Below are 22,666 nucleotides of genomic sequence, written 5' to 3' on the forward strand. Positions count from 1 at the left end.
AATTAATAACTTTTCATTTTACGGATTAATACAAGCCCTCACTATTTGTTTGTTGGTATAATTGTATTGCATGTTTTCATAGCACAAATTGCTTTATGTTGCTGTACTAACTCGTAAACTTTTAAATATCATGGCAAAGTGCCGACAATATTTCGTTAAGTCATACTTGACAAAATTTCAACAGTTATTGGCCTACAAACAATAACGACCTTATCTAACAACATTTGAGAAATTAACCTTCCACTCTTCTTAAACGAGACAAGTCTACTCAAAAGCAGAGTCTTATACGCTACAAGTTCCGGGCTGGTGACCGCTATAGCAGAGTTAAAAGGTGAAAGATTCATCATAGATTAATAAACTGAATATTCCTGCTCATTTTTGTTTGGAAGCATGTTGAACAGTTCATATGGACAAAGCTCAGAGGAGTGGAGGTTAATTTCTCAAATGTCGTTAGATAAGGTCTTTATTGTTTGTAGTTGTTGGATATAGCGTTGTGTTATCGTTCTTTTTGTTTAATAACATTCCAACTATTTCACCTTGTGATTACATTTATACATATCGGCAAGCGGGATGCTTGTAACAATCTATGTTTAACATCGATGTTAGATTCATTCTTTTCCAGTGGAAAGCGGGATGCCTTTCACTGAAGGGCAATGATGTATTGTCTAACATTAACACCGGATTATTTTACTGATATTTAATATGGAATTCGAGCTTTGTCCATATGAACTGTTCAACATGCTTCCAAATAAAAATGAGCAGGAATATTCAGTTGATTAATCTATGATAAACCTTTCACCTTTTAACTCTGCTATACCGGTCACAATCCCAGGACTTGTAGCGTACAAGGTTCTTTGCTTTTGAGAAGACTTGTCTCGTTTACAAGGAAGAGGAGTGGAAGGTTAATTTCTCAAATGTTGTTAGATAAGGTCGTTATTGTTTGTAGTTGTTAGATATAGCGTTGTGCTATCGTTCTTTTTGTTTAATAACATTCCAACTATTTCACCTTGTAGTTATTGGCCTATTTTTATTATGCACCACAAGTACCTGTGGAATTGACAAATCTCAACAACGAAGAAAAACAAAAAAAAACAATGGCGAATTTAGAATTCCAGTACAGGGGTACCCAGAGTAATACATGACTACGCGAAACGCACACACACTCTATACACCAAGTGCTTATAAACAAATTTGCACTGACCTCTTCATTCATTACGTTCAAACGCGACGTCACATTATTCAATTTTTCTTCAAGATATTTGATTTTGGAAGCCAAAGTATAGATAGTAAAATTTTGGGATGAATTCTACAGAAAAAAATATTATGCTCATTTGTAAATAGTGAAAAGTTTTTTGTTTATCTTGCATTAATCAAACGTACATGGGAAGTCAATGTTATATATTCATTGGTTATAATCCGTTATCACATATGATTTCAATCAGTAAAATCTAATAAAGTACAACATGTACATTGATGTAAATATTAACACCTCCGCCTCAACTATATGTCTGCCTCCTTGCCTAAAACATTGATATTTGATGAAGAGTAAGTTTATATCAGTCGCTTTGAAAGTTAAGATAAATAATAGGACAAACAGTGCAACAATGTCTACTTGCTACATGTTTATAAATGATGATCGTCCATGTTAATAAAGTCCTGAGAAAGACTGTTTTTGTTGTTGTTGACTGACGTTTCGACAACCTTAGCGGTAGTCATCTTCAGAGTCAAATGAGGAGTAAACGTCAGGTTAGCCGTATTTGTTATCTGGTTCTTACATCATTGTATTGTGTGTACAGGAAATGTGTATTGTCATTGTGAATTAGTGTGAAGTGAAATATTCAGTCTTTGTTCTTGTTGTTTGATGTAATAGTTGATTCGTCTGTGACAGTCGTTAATCCGTGCTCGTATCAGTCGTCTGCTGGTGGATTTGACAATCTGAATAGCCTCTTGTGTGTTCAACGGGGACTTAATTCTAAGTCCTACCGGTTACTTTATTACGATCATTTGGACGACAGAGCGAACAACTTGCTAACGATTACATACGTTGTGCAAGCAACGTCAGACGCATACGCCAACAACTCTGGTTCAACCACCGCTGCAAGGATTTTGGTCTCGTTCCGGCGGAATTAGAATTAAGTCCCCGTTGAACACACAGAGGCTATTCAGATTGTCAAATCCACCAGCAGACGACTGATACGAGCACGGATAAACGACTGTCACAGACGAATCAACTATTACATCAAACAACAAGAACAAACTGAATATTTCACTTCACACTAATTCACAATGACAATACACATTTCCTGTACACACAATACAATGACGAACCAGAAACAAATACGGCTAACCTGACGTTTACTCCTCATTTGACTCTGAAGATGACTACCGCTAAGGTTGTCGAAACGTCGTCAACAACAACAAAACAGTCCTTCTCACTTTATTAACCTGGACGATCATCATTTACAAACATGGGATACTCTAAGTTCAAACCATTTACTTTATTACGATCATTTGGACGACAGAGCGAACAACTTGTTAACGATTACATACGTTGTGCAAGCAACGTCAGACGCATACGCCAACAACTCTGGTTCAACCACCGCTGCAAGGATTTTGGTCTCGTTCCGGCAGGAATTAGAATTAAGTCCCCGTTGAACACACAAGAGGCTATTCAGATTGTCAAATCCACCAGCAGACGACTGATACGAGCACGGATAAACGACTGTCACAGACGAATCAACTATTACATCAAACAACAAGAACAAAACTGAATATTTCACTTCACACTAATTCACAATGACAATACACATTTCCTGTACACACAATACAATGACGTAAGAACCAGATAACAAATACGGCTAACCTGACGTTTACTCCTCATTTGACTCTGAAGATGACTACCGCTAAGGTTGTCGAAACGTCAGTCAACAACAACAAAAACAGTCCTTCTCAGGACTTTATTAACCTGGACGATCATCATTTACAAACATGTAACGATACTCCCGGGCTCAAACCATTTACTTAATGTCTACTTGCTTGTCGATAGTACTTATATCAACTATTGAGAAACCCTCGAATTGAATACTTAACGCTTTATTAAATAACTGCAATGCAGTTATTGACAATTTCCTCACTCGTATTCAATATTTTATTCACTGTAAAAACTTCTGTTAGGAAGGCATTAATTACAGTTACTCCTCATTTGACTCTGAAGATGACTACCGCTTGGGTTGTCGAAACGTCAGTCAACAACAACAAAAACAGTCCTTCTCAGGACTATACCAACCTGGACGATCGACATTTACAAACATGTAAAGCACTGATATTACACAGCTAAATAACTACGACCGTTATTGTTAACCACCCCTGGAAAGTCTACACTAAACATGATTGAGTCGTTTTAATTTTCACCAATATTCAAAATACTGCATTTAGTCAAAGTAAATTTGCACTAACAACACTGTCAAAATAAAGGAATTTTTAGTTCATACCACTTCCGTGAGAAATTGGTAATCTTTTGAAAAGGCATTCAATCTTTTTTCCACTTTCTTCTGCATTTCATCCAATGATTTCCGATATCTTAAAAATGTCAGAATTAATAAATCAATCAAAATATGTGGCAAAAATAATTTGCAAGCACAGGTAATCGACGCAAATGGTTAGGTTCGCCAAAATTGTTCGGTCTAGAAAATTACAAAATTTTTATTCGTGTACACGGGCTCAGCAGGACCAATCTTTTCCAAATTTTTTCAATTTATTCAATCAAAACTTCAAAAATAAGTCGTTGAAGATTCCATGCTTCAGCAACTTGGTCGGGCTATTAAATTCCTACTCAACCACTTCACAATTTTACATAGGGTAGATTCCCATTCTCATTACTTAATAACATTTGAGTATGCTCATAAATGCGCAGTTTTGGATCATATAATGACATTGTGTAGACACAGAAGGGGGGAGATGAGGGAGTTGCACATTTACGCGCAAGGAGTATTAAAGTTACATGTTGGGGACATTTTGAGAACGTAGTGAATAAATGGCCATATAGCACAAATTTTATGATTCGTTGTTATGGGCAGTATTATTTGATATTAGATAAGCCAATCGGTCAACAATACTAGAAGAAAGTTCAAGATAAAGACATACCACATTACTTTCAGAAGTACTAAAATCGTTTAAGCTCGTTTCGCAAATTGCAGCCTGACGAAATACTAGCCATGTTTGCCTTTTTATAATAAATTCACAAAATAACACGAAACATCACTATCTATTCTGCGAACCACCTGAACAAAGAGCCAGTTATTCAATTATATTAATTTTCATAACAAGAGCAAAATGAATTAATTTTATCAAATGCTCAACAGACAAACCTTTGGCTAAGCTCTTCCAAGAACAAATTCGTCATTGTCACATTCTGCTCTAATGCTCTAATTTTACGACTCAACATAACAAATATAGATTCTCTCGTTTCGTGACCATGACCATTTTCGATAGTAGCTTGTTCGGAAGTTGATATTTCTTTCTCAGTCATTTTCCAATGTTTTGAATGGATCATGTGGTCATAATCGTTTACATAGCTTAAACTAGACCCAACTGGACTTTTTTCTTCATCCGTGGCAAAGGATGCCCCACTCGTTTTCTTTTCTTGATAAGGAATTTCGCTTACAGAAAATTTAACCTAAATCCAATTGAAAGATATAACACAATGCGAAGAAAAATAAAACATTTAAAAGTCAATGTTATCATTTCTGACAATTTAGTTTAGTAAGCGTTTCGTAGGCATTTTCAGTGTTGATTGTTCACAAAATTGCATTATTCCCAGTGACATATTTACATTTTCATCTTTTTTCGCTTTATTGGTTTTTTCTTCGTTGACTTTAGTACAAGGTATGTTCGTGGCATAATTATTTGAAATAAGTATAATCATAAGAATCATAATACACGAACCTAAAGTATTTTCGTTTACATAATTTGTCCAAGGATATGATCGACTTAATTGTTGAGCAAATGCGCAGGAAACACTACTGCCGCAAGATTTATCTTGCGATTTTTTTTCGCTGTTGGTGTATAAACTACAAGATGAGCAAAGTTTATTATGTTTGTTTCCACATGGAACACAGTGCAAATTATTCGCCATTTTTCAAAACTAAAGCAATACTTCATGTATTATGTAATGTTAGTGAAGTATCTACTGGCAGGAACTCCATTCAGTAAGAGATGAACAGTACGTCAAAATAAATTACTACAACTTATTTTTCGGTATATTAACTTGTCCAAATACCTTAGAGGCAATTAGATTGATAAAATTTATTCTTTAGGAATTCGTTCAAGAAGCATTTAAAATAAGAATTTTTTCGTAAAGCAAAAAAGTCTACAAGTTTATGTTATGCAACCGCTAGATTGCGGGTAAAGCGCAATTAAGTTGTTTCTAGGTCTCACCTCAAGTTTTTCCCCTTCCGTCTTCTTTAGGTCCACAATGTTGTTCTCTTTTTCTTTTCCACCATCTTGAAGAATTACACTTTCAGGTTCTGCAGTCCCTTCCTTCGTCTCCGCATCAGTCAATGTTATCTTAAGTACATCAACGTGTGAGTTAGGCACCTCTCCCTCATCGTTACTCATTATTTCCGACCTTTCATGATCAACATTTCGCTCTTTCTCGATCACAGATAATGCTAGTGCCTGATCATTTTCATCAAACACATCGCTACCATCAAATTTGCCAACTTTGACCGAGTTTTTAATCTCCAAAGTTGCATGCACCTCTGGCGGGGTAATTGACACAGATGCATGATATTCAACTCTTGATGAAGAAAATGGAATGGAATGTTCAAATAGATTTATGTCAGATTCATTGGTTTTACTAGGATTTATTTTGTGAAAAGATTGTGAAGATGATTTCTGTTTCGGAAATTCGTTTATTGAATGACGTTTCTTTATTTCAGCTAAAGGTGGTTGTGCTAGCGGCGTAACAGACGACACAGTTTGCTCATAGATATCAGAATTTGCCATGGTAGATTTTGCAATATTCGTAGTGGAGGGGGAGTTATCCAAAATAGTAGACGAATCGGAGGACAAACTTCGTTCGAAATAAATATCGATTTTGGATGTCCCATCATCATTTATGATACTGTTATTCACCCTTAATTCTTTTTTATTTTCACCATTCGCGCCATTTATTTCGGCGCCTTTTGACATCAAAGATACATTAATTGCTTTTTCTTCAATACTTGTTTCATTAGTTGCGTTCATCAAACTTGTATTGGAGATTGCGACTCCATCAACAAAATTCCTCAACTTTCTAATACTAGTCAAATGCAAACGCTCATTCCCCGAGAAATTGCCAATTCTTGTTTTTCTTACAGCTTGAAAATAACAATTTTGTCCTTTGAACAGTCTTACAGACATCTTAAAAAATATATCCAAAAAGCTTGAGTAAGAATAACAAGATCTTCCACAAAAACAGCACATTTTACTAGAAACACATATTTTCCTATTCACATCATTTTCACGGCAACTGGATTCGTAGCGTTCGCGCGGAATAAGTTCCACAATAGTTTTTGATTGAACATGTTCACTGCAATTGTCTTTGGTATAGTTTGATGCATTTGTACAAATATGTGTCGAGTTGCTTTCTTCTTTTGCATGTACAAGCTTCTTTGCCGTTTCTGTAACAAACTTCAGCACAGCATCAGTAGCACTTTTGAGAATACCTTCGCTTTGCTTACTTCGACTTCCATTGACATTTGACGATTGGGTGGCGTCTACATCGAGCCCATGACCATCCTCTGGAGCTGACTCAAGCTCTACATACTCCTCCACCATGCTGTTGCCAAACACACGAAGTAAACTCCAAGGGCAATAGTGCTCTGAACCATGATAACTTAACTGTTCTATCTGCAAAAAGGAATAAGCAGTGTTCGATTGCTGTTAATCAGTCCTGAAAATATGACAAATATAAATTACCATGCAAAGCAAGTCGCCAATAATGCTCATAAGAAAACTAAATTTCTGCATGGGGAACATCGATCTGGAAGTAACTGTGAAGGTTTTAAACAACTTTGGTTAGAAAAATCGTATTAAATGTAGTTCCCCATGCAAAATATCTCACTTGTTTCAAAAGCATATTGTGGTCGAAGACTTCCTTTCACCCTTCCACCAGAAATCTCGTTCAATAAAATCAGTCACTCAATCGACAAGTTTTACAATCGTGATACAGCTTTGAACTAAAAAATGTTTTATGGCCAATATCTACATATTGCGTACGTCTTGTTAGGTCTATCTTTCCAGCTTGAACTTATATAAGCAGTTAATTTATCATTTAATAAATATAGAAGTAAAATTCAACAGCGTGCCAAGTTGTTTGATAGTTACTTCTATTAAATGTGATCACTTAGGAAGTTAAATTATCGAAACGTTGCTGTTTTTCGACACGAAAACACATGGTGCAACTAATAAAGATACTATCAGCCGATTTGACTGAAACTGCTTTGTTCAAAGCAGGCGTTGACACTTCATATTTTAAGCCTCACTCTATACACGAGGTGTTGCCAGGTAGCTGCAAGAGCTGCTAATATTCCCATGTTTGAGAATTGAGATTATGGCCACTACAAAATGGCGTTCAAGTTCTTTTTTGGGAAGATAATAGTGAAAAAACCTTTCCTCGGAGATGGGGCTTTTGTCCACAGTGTATTTACTGGTGCAGCCTGCGCAAAACTTAAACTTCTAAAAGCAGAAAGGGTCTGCACAACTTCGAGAAAATGCCTGCTACGCCTGTTTTTTAAGAAAATTAATATATGCAAGAAATAATATGAATAATATTTTGACGACGAAATACCGAGTTCGTTCTTCATTCATTCATTCATTCATTCATTCATTCATTCATTCATTCATTCCTTCATTCATTCATTCATTCATTCATTCATTCATTCATTCATTCATTCATTCATTCATTCATTCATTCATTCATTCATTCATTCATTCATTCATTCATTCATTCATTCATTCATTCATTCATTCATTCATTCATTCATTCATTCATTCATTCATTCATTCATTCATTCATTCATTCATTCATTCATTCATTCATTCATTCATTCATTCCATTCATTCATTTTCATTCATTCATTCATTCATTCATTCATTCATTCATTCATTCATTCATTCATTCATTCATTCATTCATTCATTCATTCTTTCATTCATTCATTCATTCATTCATTCATTCATTCATTCATTCATTCATTCATTCATTCATTCATTCATTCATTCATTCATTCATTCATTCATTCATTCATTCATTCATTCATTCATTCATTCATTCATTCATTCATTCATTCATTCATTCATTCATTCATTCATTCATTCATTCATTCATTCATTCATTATAAGGAAAAACTGACCTTTATGTACTTTGCAAAAATTGGATCGAGAGCAAAAGTTTGTATAGTTTTCTCAGGTTTAGCGTCAAACACCTGAAGTTTTTTCCATTCTCTAGTGGGATATCGTGTGCTAAAAGACACTTGAAATTTTGAAATTGTTGACGAAAACATCTCAAAATTAGCCAGTTGTAACGATGTCACGAGGATGTGATCACACAACTCAACAACGAACCAAATTTTAGCACTGCACGGGTTCAGCATATATAAGTCCTTGTTCTCGAGAAGAACAGAATGAGAGTTTTGCGCCTCTGGGTTTGTTTCAGAGATTATTGCCCCGCAATCAACGGACGCATAATTGTTTTGTTTGCGATCAATGTTCTTTTTCTTTGGTTGACTTCCATCTTCTGCAGTTCCTTTATCGTTAATGTGAGCAACTTTCTTTTCTTCTTCTTGAGCTAAGAATTTTTGACTCCACTCATTGAAAGATGGCATATCATCGCGAGCATGTTCGTTTTTACTCTGCAAGACTTCAATATCATCTTTTGTGCTACCATCAGACAATGGATTCTCGTTTTCTTCAACATTATTAACATTCTCTGGAACATTTCTAGCATCCATTGTTTCTAAAGGTGAATAGTCTTCATGTCCAATTCGTTGAACACTTCCCTTACTAAGAGAGTTTACATTGTCTTCATTAGCTGTTAAGGGGTTACTTGAATTTTTTTCATTTGATGATAATTTTTTGGCGAAGTGTAATTTGTCTTCACCAACTGTGGGTTCTGAGATATCGCGACGTGCGGATGACGATTCCCTACGATAAATTACATAAATAAAACATTACATAAAAAGTAAAATTAACCACAGAATGCAGCACAATAAAATATATATTATTCCTGCTATACTATTCAATTTCTACACAAAATACTTTCAATATTCACTGTGAACTTTAGTCTCGGTCCAGTCGAATGTGTGGTTGTTTCCGTGGGTATGTTCGGTCGGTAGTGAGTTGGGATTTTGTCGTTTTATAGCGTTTTTGTGCTCTGTGAGTCTTGTTTCGATTTTCTTTGATGTTTGTCCAATGTATTGCTTTGACCATGGTATCATGTAGATCGCGTCAGTTGTATCATAAATTGTTGTTTCGTCTTTATGTTTGGTGAAACATGATTTGCGTTTTTGTGTAAGTTTGTGGGCGACGTTAATGTTAAATGGTCGAAGAAGTCTGGCAGCCATTTCTGATGATCCGTCTATGTATAGTAATGTGATGATTTTTACTGTTTCGTCCTTCTTGTTGCTTTTGTCGGTTTGTGATTTGTTTTGTATTTTGTTTATAGTTTTGTTTATGAAGTTTTTAGGCTAACTGTTTTTAATAAATGTGGAGTATAAGCAGTTGCGTTCTATTTTCTTGGCTTCTTCAGTGTTACATTGAGTGTTTATCCTGTTAAAAAGAGAAAGGTGGATAATGCTGACCCTATTGGTGTGCCTGAAATTTGTCTGTAGTTTGTGTTTTGGAAGGCGAATTCGATGGAGGCAAAGGTTGAGTAAGTCTAGGATGTCATTTCTGTCTAGTTGTGTTGTAGCATGCCTAGTTTTGTCGTTTGGGAGGAGTTCGTTTGTGATTTGTTTGGCTATGTCTAGTGGTATGAATGTGATATGTTTAGTGATGTCACGTCGTAGAATATCATAAGTTCGTGTGGTCGTAGTTTAATGTTTTCAATACTGGCGAGGAAAGTGGTGGCATTTCAGATGGTGTGTGGTGAATTTTTGACTAATGGATAGAGAATGTTACAAAGATTTTTCAAAAGTTCATACGTAAGTGATCCTGGAAGCGATGTGAAGTTTTGGTAGCCCGTAGAATTTGGCGGTGGATGCACATTGGGTCGGATTCTTCTGTAATCGTTTTCGGTCAGTTTCTTTTTGTCTTTTAGTTGTTTCAGTTTCTGGTTGATGCGGTTGGTGGTCGTTTTGCTGGGGTCTGCGTGGAGAGGTTTGTAGGTGGTGGTGTCTCGTAGGAGGGTTTTGGCTTTGTTGATGTATTCTGATCTGTCCATGATAACTGTTTTGCGTACTTTGTCAGCTCGTAATATGATCATTTGGTCGTCGTTTTGTAGGTTTTTAATTGCTCGTAGTTCTTCGTTGTTTAGGGTGACTGGTGGTTTGTGGCAGAGGTTATTGCTTATTTTGTGACGAATGTCTTCTTTCGTTTAGTCTATTAATTTGGTGTACTTTGAAGCTGATTTCAGGTCGGCAACGTAGTCAAGTTTGTTCGCGTCTTTAAAGTTTTAATATAATCTTTTCTTTAGGATTTTAGTTTGCCCATCGGTTAGTGGTTTGCTCGAGATGTTTGTGACAAATTCGTTTGTGTTGGGATGGAATTGTTTGTAAGATCTTGATTATAAATCAAGACCTGGAATCCGTTTCAAAGTACACCAAATTAATAGACCAAACGAAAGAAGACGTTCGTCACAAAATAGCCAATAACCTCTGCCACAAACGACACAAACGACAAAACTTGGCAAGCTACAACACAACTAGACAAAAATGACATCCTAGACTTACTCAACCTTTGCCTCTCCATTGAATTCGCTTTCCAAAACACATACTACAGACAAATTTCAGGCAGACCAATAGGGTCACCATTATCCACCTTTCTCGCAGAAGCCGTCAAGCAACACCTCGAAACACAATCAGTAACAAACAACACATACATCAGACTATGGAAAAGATATGTAGACGACATCTTTGCCATAGTCAAGAAAGACAAAACTGAACAAATCCTACCCACCATAAACAATACCGCAAAGAACATAACCTTCACTAAAAGCGAAGAACACGACAAACAACTTACTTCCTCGACATCCTACTAACCAGAACAGATTTACCGCAAACCACCCACAAGTATACCGCAAAACCACCCACACAGACCAAATACTCGATTTCAACAGCAATCACCCAACACAACACAAAATAAGCTGCATTCGAACACTTTTTAACAGGATAAACACTCATTGTAACACTGAAGAAGCCAAGAAAACAGAACTACTTATACTCCACATTTATTAAAAACAGTTACCCTAAAAACTTCATAAACAAAACTATAAACAAAATACAAAACAAAACACAAACCGACAAAAACAACAAGAAACCGGACGAAACAGTGAATGGTCGAATGATGCTTTGTCGGATAATAAGGATGAAGGCGTTTGTTAATGGTATCGGGAATGTTCTTTGTAATGCTTGGTGGGTGGTTGCTTTCGTGGTGGATGTATTGCAAAGAGGTGTTGGGCTTAGTGTAAGGTCGACGGGAAGAATTCTTTAGATTGAACGTGATGTCGAGGAAGTAAATGACTTTTAGACTTTACTGGCATTCTTCAATATTTCGGTAAAGTTCATATTTCCAAAGTTTGAGTGTGTTTGATCAAATAATGTTATAAGTGAAGGTTACGTAAAACACACGAATCTCGGGTGAACTGTAGGGTGCCTCCTTAAAAGCTACACCGTAATGCCTTGGCCATTGTGTTTTTTAGCTTAAATATTTACACAGCAGAAAAATAAAGGGGTTAGCGTTCTATTGCTAAGCTCGTAACAATCAGAAATGATCTAGTAAATACTTAAATAAAAATACCAGTCAAAATTATACTTTCCCATTGTTGGAAACATTGAATTTAATTAGTTGAACATTGTTAAGCGTATGATTCATCACGGAGAAAAACACGCTGTTTCATTGGCTTTTGTTTTAACTGGCAGCGAATTGAGTGCAGCATTAACTGCACTCATTTCACAAAAATGCAATATGAATTTGCAATTGAATTTGAAGAGCACTCAATCATTTCTTATTATTATGATATGAAAAACAAAATAATAAAAATAATGAGCTAAAGAGGTCATCTCTTTTGCTATACAAGTTTGTTTTCACAAAAACATAAACATTCCATGCTGTCGGATATTTATGAGGAAGGTACATATACGAGCTTACATAATAACTTATATAATAAACTTATATAGTAAATCAAAGACCCATGCGACATACTTCAACCACTTACTTCACTGACATACTTCAACCACTTACAAGCAAATCAAAACACAAGCTACAATCCACTGAAAACTTCATTAAAAACTGAACACTATGCAAATATCCAACAACTGTGTACTAGTGTCTTTTAACGTAAAATAACTGTTCACCAGTAATCCACTTGATCTGGCACTTACTTGTACAAAAACCCTCGTCACAAACACCACACCCTAAGGTTGTCGAAACGTCAGTAAATACTGAAACGTCAGTAAACACATGTAAAGATACTTTTTTGATAGCATAGTGGTTATTTACGCACGCACAGCTGCTATTCACAATAAAAATTAATAAAACAATTACTTTGATGGTTCTTCCACTTCCTTTTCATATTGCCACAAATCTGCTGCATGGAATGAGCCCACATTGCTGTCTTCGTAACCAGTTTTTTGAGATCCAGTAAGAATGTCAACAACAACTGAAGTCCCCGTCCTAAAATCGCCATTCTGGCTATTGGGTTTAGTCCGCTCCAATGTATTAACAAGCTGTTCTAAATAATCTGCCTCCTTATTCACCTAAAAACAAATACAACAGACATTCATTCATTCCTTTAATATCTTCGATACTCGTTTCATGTATCAAATATTGAACAAACGCGAAAATATCATAGTAATGTGGCACTCAAAAGCATTTTTTGTCAAACTAGCAAACACAACATGCAAAAACAACCAAAACAAGAGACGCAGATCTACAATCAAAAATTGCCTGAACGTGAAATGAAGGGAGAAATAAGTAACCCATGTTTAATGAACATCATGGAGTTCGTGGAATGAAACCACCAAGGGCCTGTTTACATGGAGATATGGCAACCCTAGCAGAAGGGTAAAGCTAGAACGCAAGTGATATTACGTCTATATACTTCATAAGTAGCGTTTACATGCGTGCAAGTAGACAGGCCTGATATGGTGCACGACCAAAACTATTTGACATAAATATTTTAAAAATCGTAAGACCTACGTCAGATCTAACCTGGTGCATACTTGATATTTCATTATCAGACATTTTATCTGCATTTGAAAAAGCCATTGACACTACATCGTCGTTCTTGTGAAAATAAGCTGATGATATTTTGTCTTTCTCCAATGATTCATGTTTTGATTTCTGCTCTGAAAGTGTTGACATTACTTGTCCACTTTCACAAGGCGTAGCTAGAAGAACAAAGGGTGGTACAGTAAATGTACGTTGATGTAAAACGTGGGGTGTCATGGTATCTTGGTACTCTTCAATTGATGAACTTTCAGGGCGTTCTTGTTGAGCTGTGACATAATCAGCCTGTAAGGAAAAGTAAACATAATACTCAGTATGCACAGAAAACAGCAACCACGTACCAATAATAAGCAGTATCAAATTTGTTGAAAGTAAGCTCTCGTACTCGGGATAGCCTTTTCTACAGGCCACCCATTATGGGTACCCTTTTGGCAGGGTAACCACTATGTTATACTGTAAAAAAGTAGGATCTGTATTTCCATCTATATGATCGATCTCTATGTTGGAAATGGATGTCCATAAACAATGTAATTTTCGACAAACAAAAACGCTGTGTACTTTTCATTCATAACGGCAATGAATTTATCAATAAAATTTTCAAGTTTATGACTTGTGTTTACGGCGAAATACGTTTTGTGTAGGCAAAGCACAATTTGTATTGTATTGAGATCTAGGTTACAGACAATCAAACTGTCAGTTAAAATTCAATTCTTTTACTCAAAAGTATCATTAATGACGCAAAACATCATTAATAACATTCAAAGATAAAACGAAGCATATGCCAATAGAAAAACAGCCTGTAAATCTAGAAGACATTTCATAACATTTAAGATGTTCAAGTCATTTTGAAAGATTCCGGTAGCCTATCACATATGCAATAACAATTCACTGGGCCATGGACGAATGTACTTAACTATTTGTATTTATGTAGGTAAATTCGGCAACGCTGCGATGGCTAACATTACGGAAGAGTATGTTTTGTCTTTAAAATTAAGATGCTCGTGAAATTTGTTTTTTGAATTGTTATGTTTATGATTTTGTATATACATAACATAATTTACAATTTGTTCATCTTTTCATTTCACTTTATTGCCATGTATTCATTTGCGAGGATGTCATTTCACACAACACACGTGTACGCTCGTACCTATTTTTGTAAAATTAAAAAGGTCGCATGTTTTATGAGCGAAAAAATGAAAAGAGCGCAAAATAAAAAATACAGTTCTTTTAGAAATGCTCGGTTAGTGTTCTGCTTTAAACAGTTCTTTTAAGCGCAATTACGTAGCTACGTCATAATATTGACCATTCACAGTGGTATTTGCTCTTGTCAAAACGATTTTTAAATTTGTCGCTACGACAAAGTCTCTATTTTACTAGTTTCCTTATTGCATTACAAACATTATTTTAAATGAATTAATATCTTACTAGGTTGAATTTTGACAGTTATTACTTAGAATCTTTGAGAAGAGATTAAACTCTTTATTAGGTGACTAGTTCTATCGTAAAATATTCAATGTTTTGGGCCCCAACACACACTAGCTCAACAATCTGTTTGCACAATTTAAATATTTCCATGTTACCTCACTGCATAAAAAATTCTACAGAAATAAATAATTCTGATGATCTATGTATCTATTTATTTCTTGCACTTGCAAATTAAATGTTTTGACTAGGTTGAAAAATAATGCACTTTAAGTTGTTATTTCACAATGTTACCTATGTGATATTGGTGATAATTGCACAATTCTTAAGAAGTTAAATATCTTTAGAAAGTCTGAACAAACACAATTCCATGAAAAAAAGTAATTATGTCATTTAAATTTACGATCCCCATCATCTATAAAGAGCCTATGAAACAAAAATGTTGCCAATTAAATTGTGCTTACATTGAAAAGAAATTTTAAAATAACAGTGTACTTTCTAAACAGTTTATACATGTTTCTTTTCATTCTTGAAAAATTGAAGTTTGTGTTTTAATTCCTAATTTATCTAACTTGTGACATCATTGCATAATGGTGGAGGCAATGTTTCAAATATTATTTAATTCCTGATAACTTGACATAGGTTGAAAATTCTATGAAGCATTTTATAGGAAGTAACTTTTCACAATTAAGAGAACTCTTCCGTGTAGAACAGACATATGAATAAATATACCTAAATAATTCTAGTTCTCATTATGCAATGTGACGTCACAAGTTAGATAAAATTGGAAATAACAAAAACTTCAAAATCTTGAGAATGAAAAGAAATATGCATAAACTTAAAAAAATCCCAGTGCCAATTTAAAATATCTGTACCATTAAAGTACAACTTAAACAGTAAAATTTTTATTTCTGAAATACATAGGCACTTTAAAAAGAACTTTAACTTCACTCCACATTAACTTGCTCAAATAAGCCATCACATGCCGCTAGATAATATATTGTAAGTCAAAAGTCAAAATAACTTTCTGAGCAAATTTCACTCCTGAGTTTAAATTGCAAAATTGCTTTAAATTTCATACCTGTTTTTGAGAAATTTCCTCATTCTGCAATCTATTTTTCTTCAGCCCATCAATTTCCTTCTCAGCCTGAACCAAGTTGTCATTTTCTGGAAACCTAATACATTTGTTGATTAAAAATTTTCAGGGCAGATATAATTAGTGATGCACAGATATCTAAAACATCACATTGGTATAAGCATATATGACTCTAAAATGGAATTATAGTCATCGGCATTTTTCTTGATCATAATACAAATATTTAGACATTTCACTGAAATAGAAATACTATTGAAATGAATCGTAGCTTAACAATACTAAATATGTAACTAGATTTTAAAAATGGAAGGTTTGAACAACTAAGCATAATATGATGGCAAGATCAAATATGAATCAAACTAACATTCATTTTACTAAATTTTCCACTGTGCATTATGTGTCAGTTCCTCTTCTATAATACATTTTATAGTAGGCTACATAGAAATGCTAAATACACCTGACCCTTTATTAAAGATGTCATGTGGAAAACTAATTCTAAAAAATGAACGTATGCTTTGAACATAACTACACATCTGACTGACATTGTGAATTTCTCAGATTGTTCAACGGATGCCCCAATTCATCAATATCGCTTAGCATGTTAAAGCAAGAACATGGCGTTCGTTAACAAATTATCAAATAAAAAATTAAAATAATACTTTAAAACAGTTATTAACATAGTGCAAAGTCTCTCACCTTATCATAACAACAATAAACCATATTGTTCCGATCCAAAGAGCACATTGTCTCTTCATAATTTCTCCAGTGTAAAAATTCAAGTATATAAATTTATAAATTCATATTTGTATATATTTCTTTTACCGCAAGAAATAATTAGCTTCATATAAAACATTGTGTCGTTCGACGAAAAAAACGGGTCACAAATATATCGAATGAAGAAAGCTGTACACAGACTTCATCATCACACAGAAAACAAAACTTCAAATTTCAAAACACGTTTGCATTAGGAGTCTGGAACTAGTTTTGCTAAATCCAGTCACTGATATGTATATTACACTGGATAACGCATTATGTATAAAATATAGTAAGATGATTGAAGCCGGAAGTTGGCTCATCTGATTATAACCTTCGTGTGGGGTATCAGCCCACTTTACTATACTTTTGTATTACAAAATCACAGTTTTTGCGTTTCTATTTGTTCTAAAAACTTTTGATTCGAGCAAAATTTTTGTGAAAAGGACAGAACAATTGGCAAAGATATTTAATCCTAAAAAGTTTGTCTTATTGGCATTATAATGATAGAAAATTGAGATGGTACAAGGTCGACCTGCATTGTCTTGAAGCAAATTGGAGATTATATGATGCTGCTGATTCTTAAAAAATGTAGAAATATTATAGAATCCTACTACTGCTACCAAAATTTCATTTGTAATGACGTTTATGGAAGATTGCAACAAATTTACTTATGTAACAACACTTTGTTATTCACATCGCTAATATCATAATAATTTCAAATTACGTCTTTATTATAACAGTGAAGAAACAAAACAGATCGACATTTTAAAATAATCAGAAAGACATTTAAATGAACAATAGTAAGTTGAAAACGCTATTATCAAACTCTACGAGACGTACATCATCAAAATATGCGAATTAAAGTACCTCTATTGTCATTAAGCGAAGCAAAGTTTTCAATCAGTTCCTATGTGAACAATTTCAATATCGATGAATATGTTGAAGACATGAATACCTTTGTTCTAACTTTGTTGTAAATTTGTAATTTAAGTATTCATCTTCTCAAAATGCCTCGCACGCAGGGGCGTAACTAGACTTGAAGTAATGGGGGGGTGTGGAGAAAATTTGCCCTGCAAAAGGGCGTTGCCCACAAAAACAAGGACATGCATTACAATTTCTTGAGTAAACACTATTTCTGAGGACAACGTTTCAGTGACAGTTTTTTTGCAGTGGTTAACATTTTCAGCCAATATGTTTAATTCAGCTACGCAAGTTTCTCATGACAGGTGAGATTTCTCTCTCTCTTCTTGTTCGTTAACAGATTCTTCTTCATCAACCTAAAAAAGACCAAAATATAATTACTTTAGAAATAACATTTTAAAAAATTAATTTAATTATTTCAACGTCATACTCAGATATTACATACTCAGATATAACAAATTTTTAAACAGTATTTAACGTTAGAAAACGATACATTGCCTGAAGATTGCTTTGGCATGGAACCCAGACTCCCCGAGTAGCAACATTTTAAGAAATGTATTTTATTTATTAAATTATATATACATATATATATATAAAATAGACAATAGCTGTAATTTTTTCGGAGTTTCACGCAGTAGGGCGATCTTCAGACAACTGACAGATTATTTATTATTCACTGTATATACAATTCGTTACGAGGTGTTAAATTAACGACGGCATGCACTAAAAAGTTTAGAGCGTTTATTTAAAATTTTCTTTTTATGTCCTTTTAGGATTAGTAGTCCTTTTTCAAAACAAACATGGCAGGTTTTTCGGTTTTGTTCGGTGGTGGAAGTTGTTTGATGAAGTCCCTCTTGATGCTGTAGTTTTGTTTGTTTTTTTCACATGTAACAGGGGCAGTTGGAAGGATCTAAAATAAATAAGAATACATTGAAACTTTATGGTATGAGTGTCCTTCACAATAACAGAGATAGTTGCTTCTGCAACAGAGCAGAATAACAAAGTTTTGTGCAACAAGAATTATCAATTATTTCACATAAATTGAACGGCACTTATACAGAACTAACCAGCAATTTTCTAAGAGATCTATAACGCATGCTAAAGAATTTCATTTTATTTACCATGTACATATATAAGTAAGTGACACTTTACTAACCTTAGAAAAATGAAGCGTTGTTTGTGATGCTTCTACAACATCTTGGGATTTTGCCATACCATTGTGTTTATTTGAAATGTGCTTCAAAAATTATCAGCATTCATTTCTGCACCACAATCTTTACATTTAACCTTTCGTCTAAAAATTCGTGTACGTTGAGGTTTTGCTTTTTTTGCGCATGGCTCCTGAACGTTATCATCTTTAATTCTAGTTGCGCCTCCCTCTTAAGAGAAATTTCAATTAAATTAGAAATGTTCTGAGTAAACATCAAAATTATGACAGCATACAATAAACTCACAACTCTCCTTCGGTAATTGTGGGTCTACAAACTTCGGTAAATATAACTAACCTTCCATTGAAAAGTAGTCTTTCTCGCCCAAATATACAAAACCGCATAGAATTCGATGAAATTATTGGATTGAAGCTCGCTTCACGGCTTTCGACAATGCAAAAATTAGCATTAGCATGTTTTTACATTTGCAATCATTGTATCTGTTAGATTTTGTGATGTAGCCATCTACCTTCTTTAGTATATATTGACTTACACCAACAAATAGAGATATTACAGATAACTGTTATGATCACATTTAATGTTCAACGTCAATGTCTATGGTCTACGATCTATCGTACAATGGTTAAACTACTTCTATTTATACAAGATATTACGTGTGGATATATTTGTTTCTTTACTAAATATGGTTAATTTACAATCAACGGAAAGCTATTAGGAACTATAAAAAATATTGTGATTATTGCACATAAATATCTCTTAAAATAATCAATAATTAATTATTTACCAATTACAGGAAGAATATGAGAGCATATCTTAACAGTATCCAGCGAAATCTGTATCTGCATTTATACTTACTTCATCTTACACATCTTACAGACACGTTGCACTGTAGAATTAAGCCAAAATTGTCAAAAATGAAGGTTTGTTATTTCCACTTACTAATCATTTAGTTGTTTTCGATGGTATGGCAATTTTTCTACTTCCTGAACACTGCCCTGGCACTTGACGGCAATATGCCCTGCAAAAACACAGCTTTCAGCAATTGGGGGGGTGTCGCACCCCCACACCAAAAGTTACGCCCCTGCTCGCACGGCTGAAATTTCCACGTCAACTTTCAAATTTCAATACAAATTGCCTTCTTATTTTCAGTCGTTACAAAGCCAAAAAAACAGAGCTTCAGTGTTAAAACTCACTACTGGTTTTCCTCTACATGTCATAAGAATTTTGCCTTAATCAGAATTTTTTAAAAGGAATACAAACGCGAAAATTGTGATATTGTAGTACAAAAGTATAGTAAAGTGGAACCAATACTCCCCATGAAGACAGTAGCAAATGATCGATCTTCCGGCTTCAATTTTCGCAAGAGATGCGTTATCCAGTCTAATATACATATCAGTGAATCCAGTAGAGTCATCGACGTGTAAAAAAACTGGAAGTATGAAGAGGACTGGATCCAGTTGTCAAAAACATCGCGTTAATGGTGGATTTGGCATTGAACTGAAGTACTTGTCCGTTGCCTGTGTAATCAAAATGTCCTTAGAAATAAAGTTTCGTAGCCACCATCGCGGTGCTAAATTTTATCAACGGTATTCTATAGTTTTCGACATGCTAAATTTGAATTTCTTTTTTCCCACTCACCAAAACCCGCAGTTTTTTAGAATTTTGACGATGAAGATAACTCCCGTTTTGTTGTTTAGGCTACCTTTTTACATGAAATTAAACCATACCGCTTTAATTTTGAGCCACGGGCTCACAGTTTATTTAGAGAGGTAAACAAAGCAAAACACAAATTTCTTGTAAAAAAGATTATACAAGTTGACAGAATATTGAAGCTTGCTACCAGGTCAAATCCATTTACGAATGTATCGTTACATGTTTGTAAGTGTAGATCGCCCAGGTTGGTATAGTCCTGAGAAGGACTGTTTTTGTTGTTGCTGACTGACGTTTCGACAAACTTAGCGGTAGTCATCTTCAGAGTCATTCTTTTGATTGCATGCGATTTAATTATAGCCTCGCATTTACTTTTACTAAAAACTTGATAATTTTGGCAACATGTATGAGACGAGCATTTTCTTTAGCACCAGTAAAAAAATAAATTGGCAGATTTATATCTAAACAAAAATATATCAATAAAATAAAAACATCAGTATCGGGACTTTTGATAACAATGTTCTGAAATGTTATTGCATGAGATGGATGTAATAACACTTGTCTATCAGCCTCTTCATGGTCGCAGCACAAGTCATCAATCCTTTGAAAACTTCTTTCGGGTTGAAAGAAATACAAGGCTACGATTGGACTCCATGCATTTACAAGTGAGTATGTGAATCTACTAAAGTCAAGGCAATTCAAAAAAATAGCACTACTCTTTAAGAAAACCTGGTGTCATTACTAGGTTTTTTTAATAATTTGAAAAATAATTAGTATTCATTTGTTTTTATTGGTACGCTCTGACGCAACCAGTTTGTTTTATGGACTGAGCAAAGTGTTAAGTTGTAAGCTTCTGTCAGAAGATGCCCAAGTTTTCAAAGTTCTTTAAGAACTTGGAGAATATTTCGTAAGCACTGAAGAATTTCACAAGAGTCTGGAGGAGGTAAAATGTAAGATTTACCACTCAATGCCTGGCATTGGCATTAACATGGCTATATACAACTTACCTCCTAATAAATATTGTCTGGAGAGATACATCAAATTATCTCAATATTTGTCCCAATTACCGAGCAGCAATATGGAAATCGTCACTGTGCCCACCAAATCCGTCCAACTATGAATGAAAAATTGACAAAAATAAGTCTATCTCCATCGATTGGATGGATGGCAGTTGTGCACGAATCGATGTGCTAAATATTTACAATTGTGCGTAAATGCACTGTTGGTTGCTCAAGAAATAGATGTTCGTGTAAGAAAGCACCCATTTCTTGCACTGAACTCTTTTAATGCCTTTCGTGTTTAATACAACAGAAGAATAGGAAACGGATGTGTATGGAGAGGTTTTTGATGCAAAAATTACAGACGAAGAATTGTAAAGTGACAATGAAGTAAATGAACAGTGAAAAATAACGAGTAGCGTCACGATTTCACTTATTTTTCGATCGAACCTTGTCCTCGTATTATAACACCTCTTTATTAAATAATTCGTAAATTGGTTTGACCTTGTAGCAAGCTTCAATATTCTGTCAACTTGCATAATCCTTTTTACAAGAAAATTGTGTTTCGCTTTGTTTACCTCTCTAAATTACTGATTGACTACACACTCGTGTCTGTGGTAAAGTCTCGCGTGTCTGGGGTAAAATCACGGCTTCAAAAACTTCTTAGGGTTTTGTATTTTAGGTAGCGTTCCATGTATCTAGCTCAATGGATTTTGGTGGTCAAAACTTCCACTTTCAACACTTTTCCATATTCACTCCCTCCTGATTTATCATACTCTTTATATAAACAATAACTAGTAAAAAAAACAACCACGATACTGACAGCATGTTTGAAAATAGTGCTTCAGACTGAATATTGTGAAATACACAGTACACACACATCAAAATAAAGAAAATTTACGGTAAAGAAACGCTTATCTTAGCTATAGCAGTTAAGCTATTTTATGACATTTTGTCTATTTGAAAGTGAAAATCAATCGGCATTTTTATTAGGTCTTTCAAAGTTGTTAAGCTTACACATAATTTCATGCTACTATGTGTTTGACTCTTTGAAAACAGTTTGGTGCAACTATTTTTCTTGCTGGAATGGACAAATTTTTGTTAAAATGCCCAAAAGTAACGAGAGAATGTTTGCTTTAATCCTACGACATAAGTCAACTGAAAATATACCATGGAAAGTATGTAATCATTACCTGATAAATCTACTGAAAATTTATTAACTAAAAG

The 22,666-nt window shown here is 34.5% G+C and overlaps 1 protein-coding gene across 1 annotated transcript in view; it reads right to left on the reverse strand.

The window, feature by feature from the left end:
* The window catches only part of LOC124438302, a 30,149-nt gene extending 13,260 nt beyond the window's left edge, over nt 1–16,889 (reverse strand). The window contains exons 1-9 of the mRNA XM_046988359.1: nt 16,642–16,889; nt 15,931–16,024; nt 13,410–13,712; nt 12,744–12,955; nt 8,396–9,185; nt 5,437–6,891; nt 4,368–4,675; nt 3,492–3,579; nt 1,202–1,306 (exon numbers count right to left, since the gene is read on the reverse strand). Coding sequence (XP_046844315.1) covers nt 1,202–1,306; nt 3,492–3,579; nt 4,368–4,675; nt 5,437–6,891; nt 8,396–9,185; nt 12,744–12,955; nt 13,410–13,712; nt 15,931–16,024; nt 16,642–16,700 — 3,414 coding nt within the window. The 5' untranslated portion in view covers nt 16,701–16,889. The remainder of the gene's footprint in view (nt 1–1,201; nt 1,307–3,491; nt 3,580–4,367; nt 4,676–5,436; nt 6,892–8,395; nt 9,186–12,743; nt 12,956–13,409; nt 13,713–15,930; nt 16,025–16,641) is intronic.
* Nucleotides 16,890–22,666: the final 5,777 nt, after the last annotated feature.

Source organism: Xenia sp. Carnegie-2017, unplaced genomic scaffold (assembly GCF_021976095.1).
Source record: "Xenia sp. Carnegie-2017 unplaced genomic scaffold, XeniaSp_v1 HiC_scaffold_19, whole genome shotgun sequence".
In the NCBI taxonomy this organism is placed as follows: Eukaryota; Metazoa; Cnidaria; class Anthozoa; order Malacalcyonacea; family Xeniidae; genus Xenia; species Xenia sp. Carnegie-2017.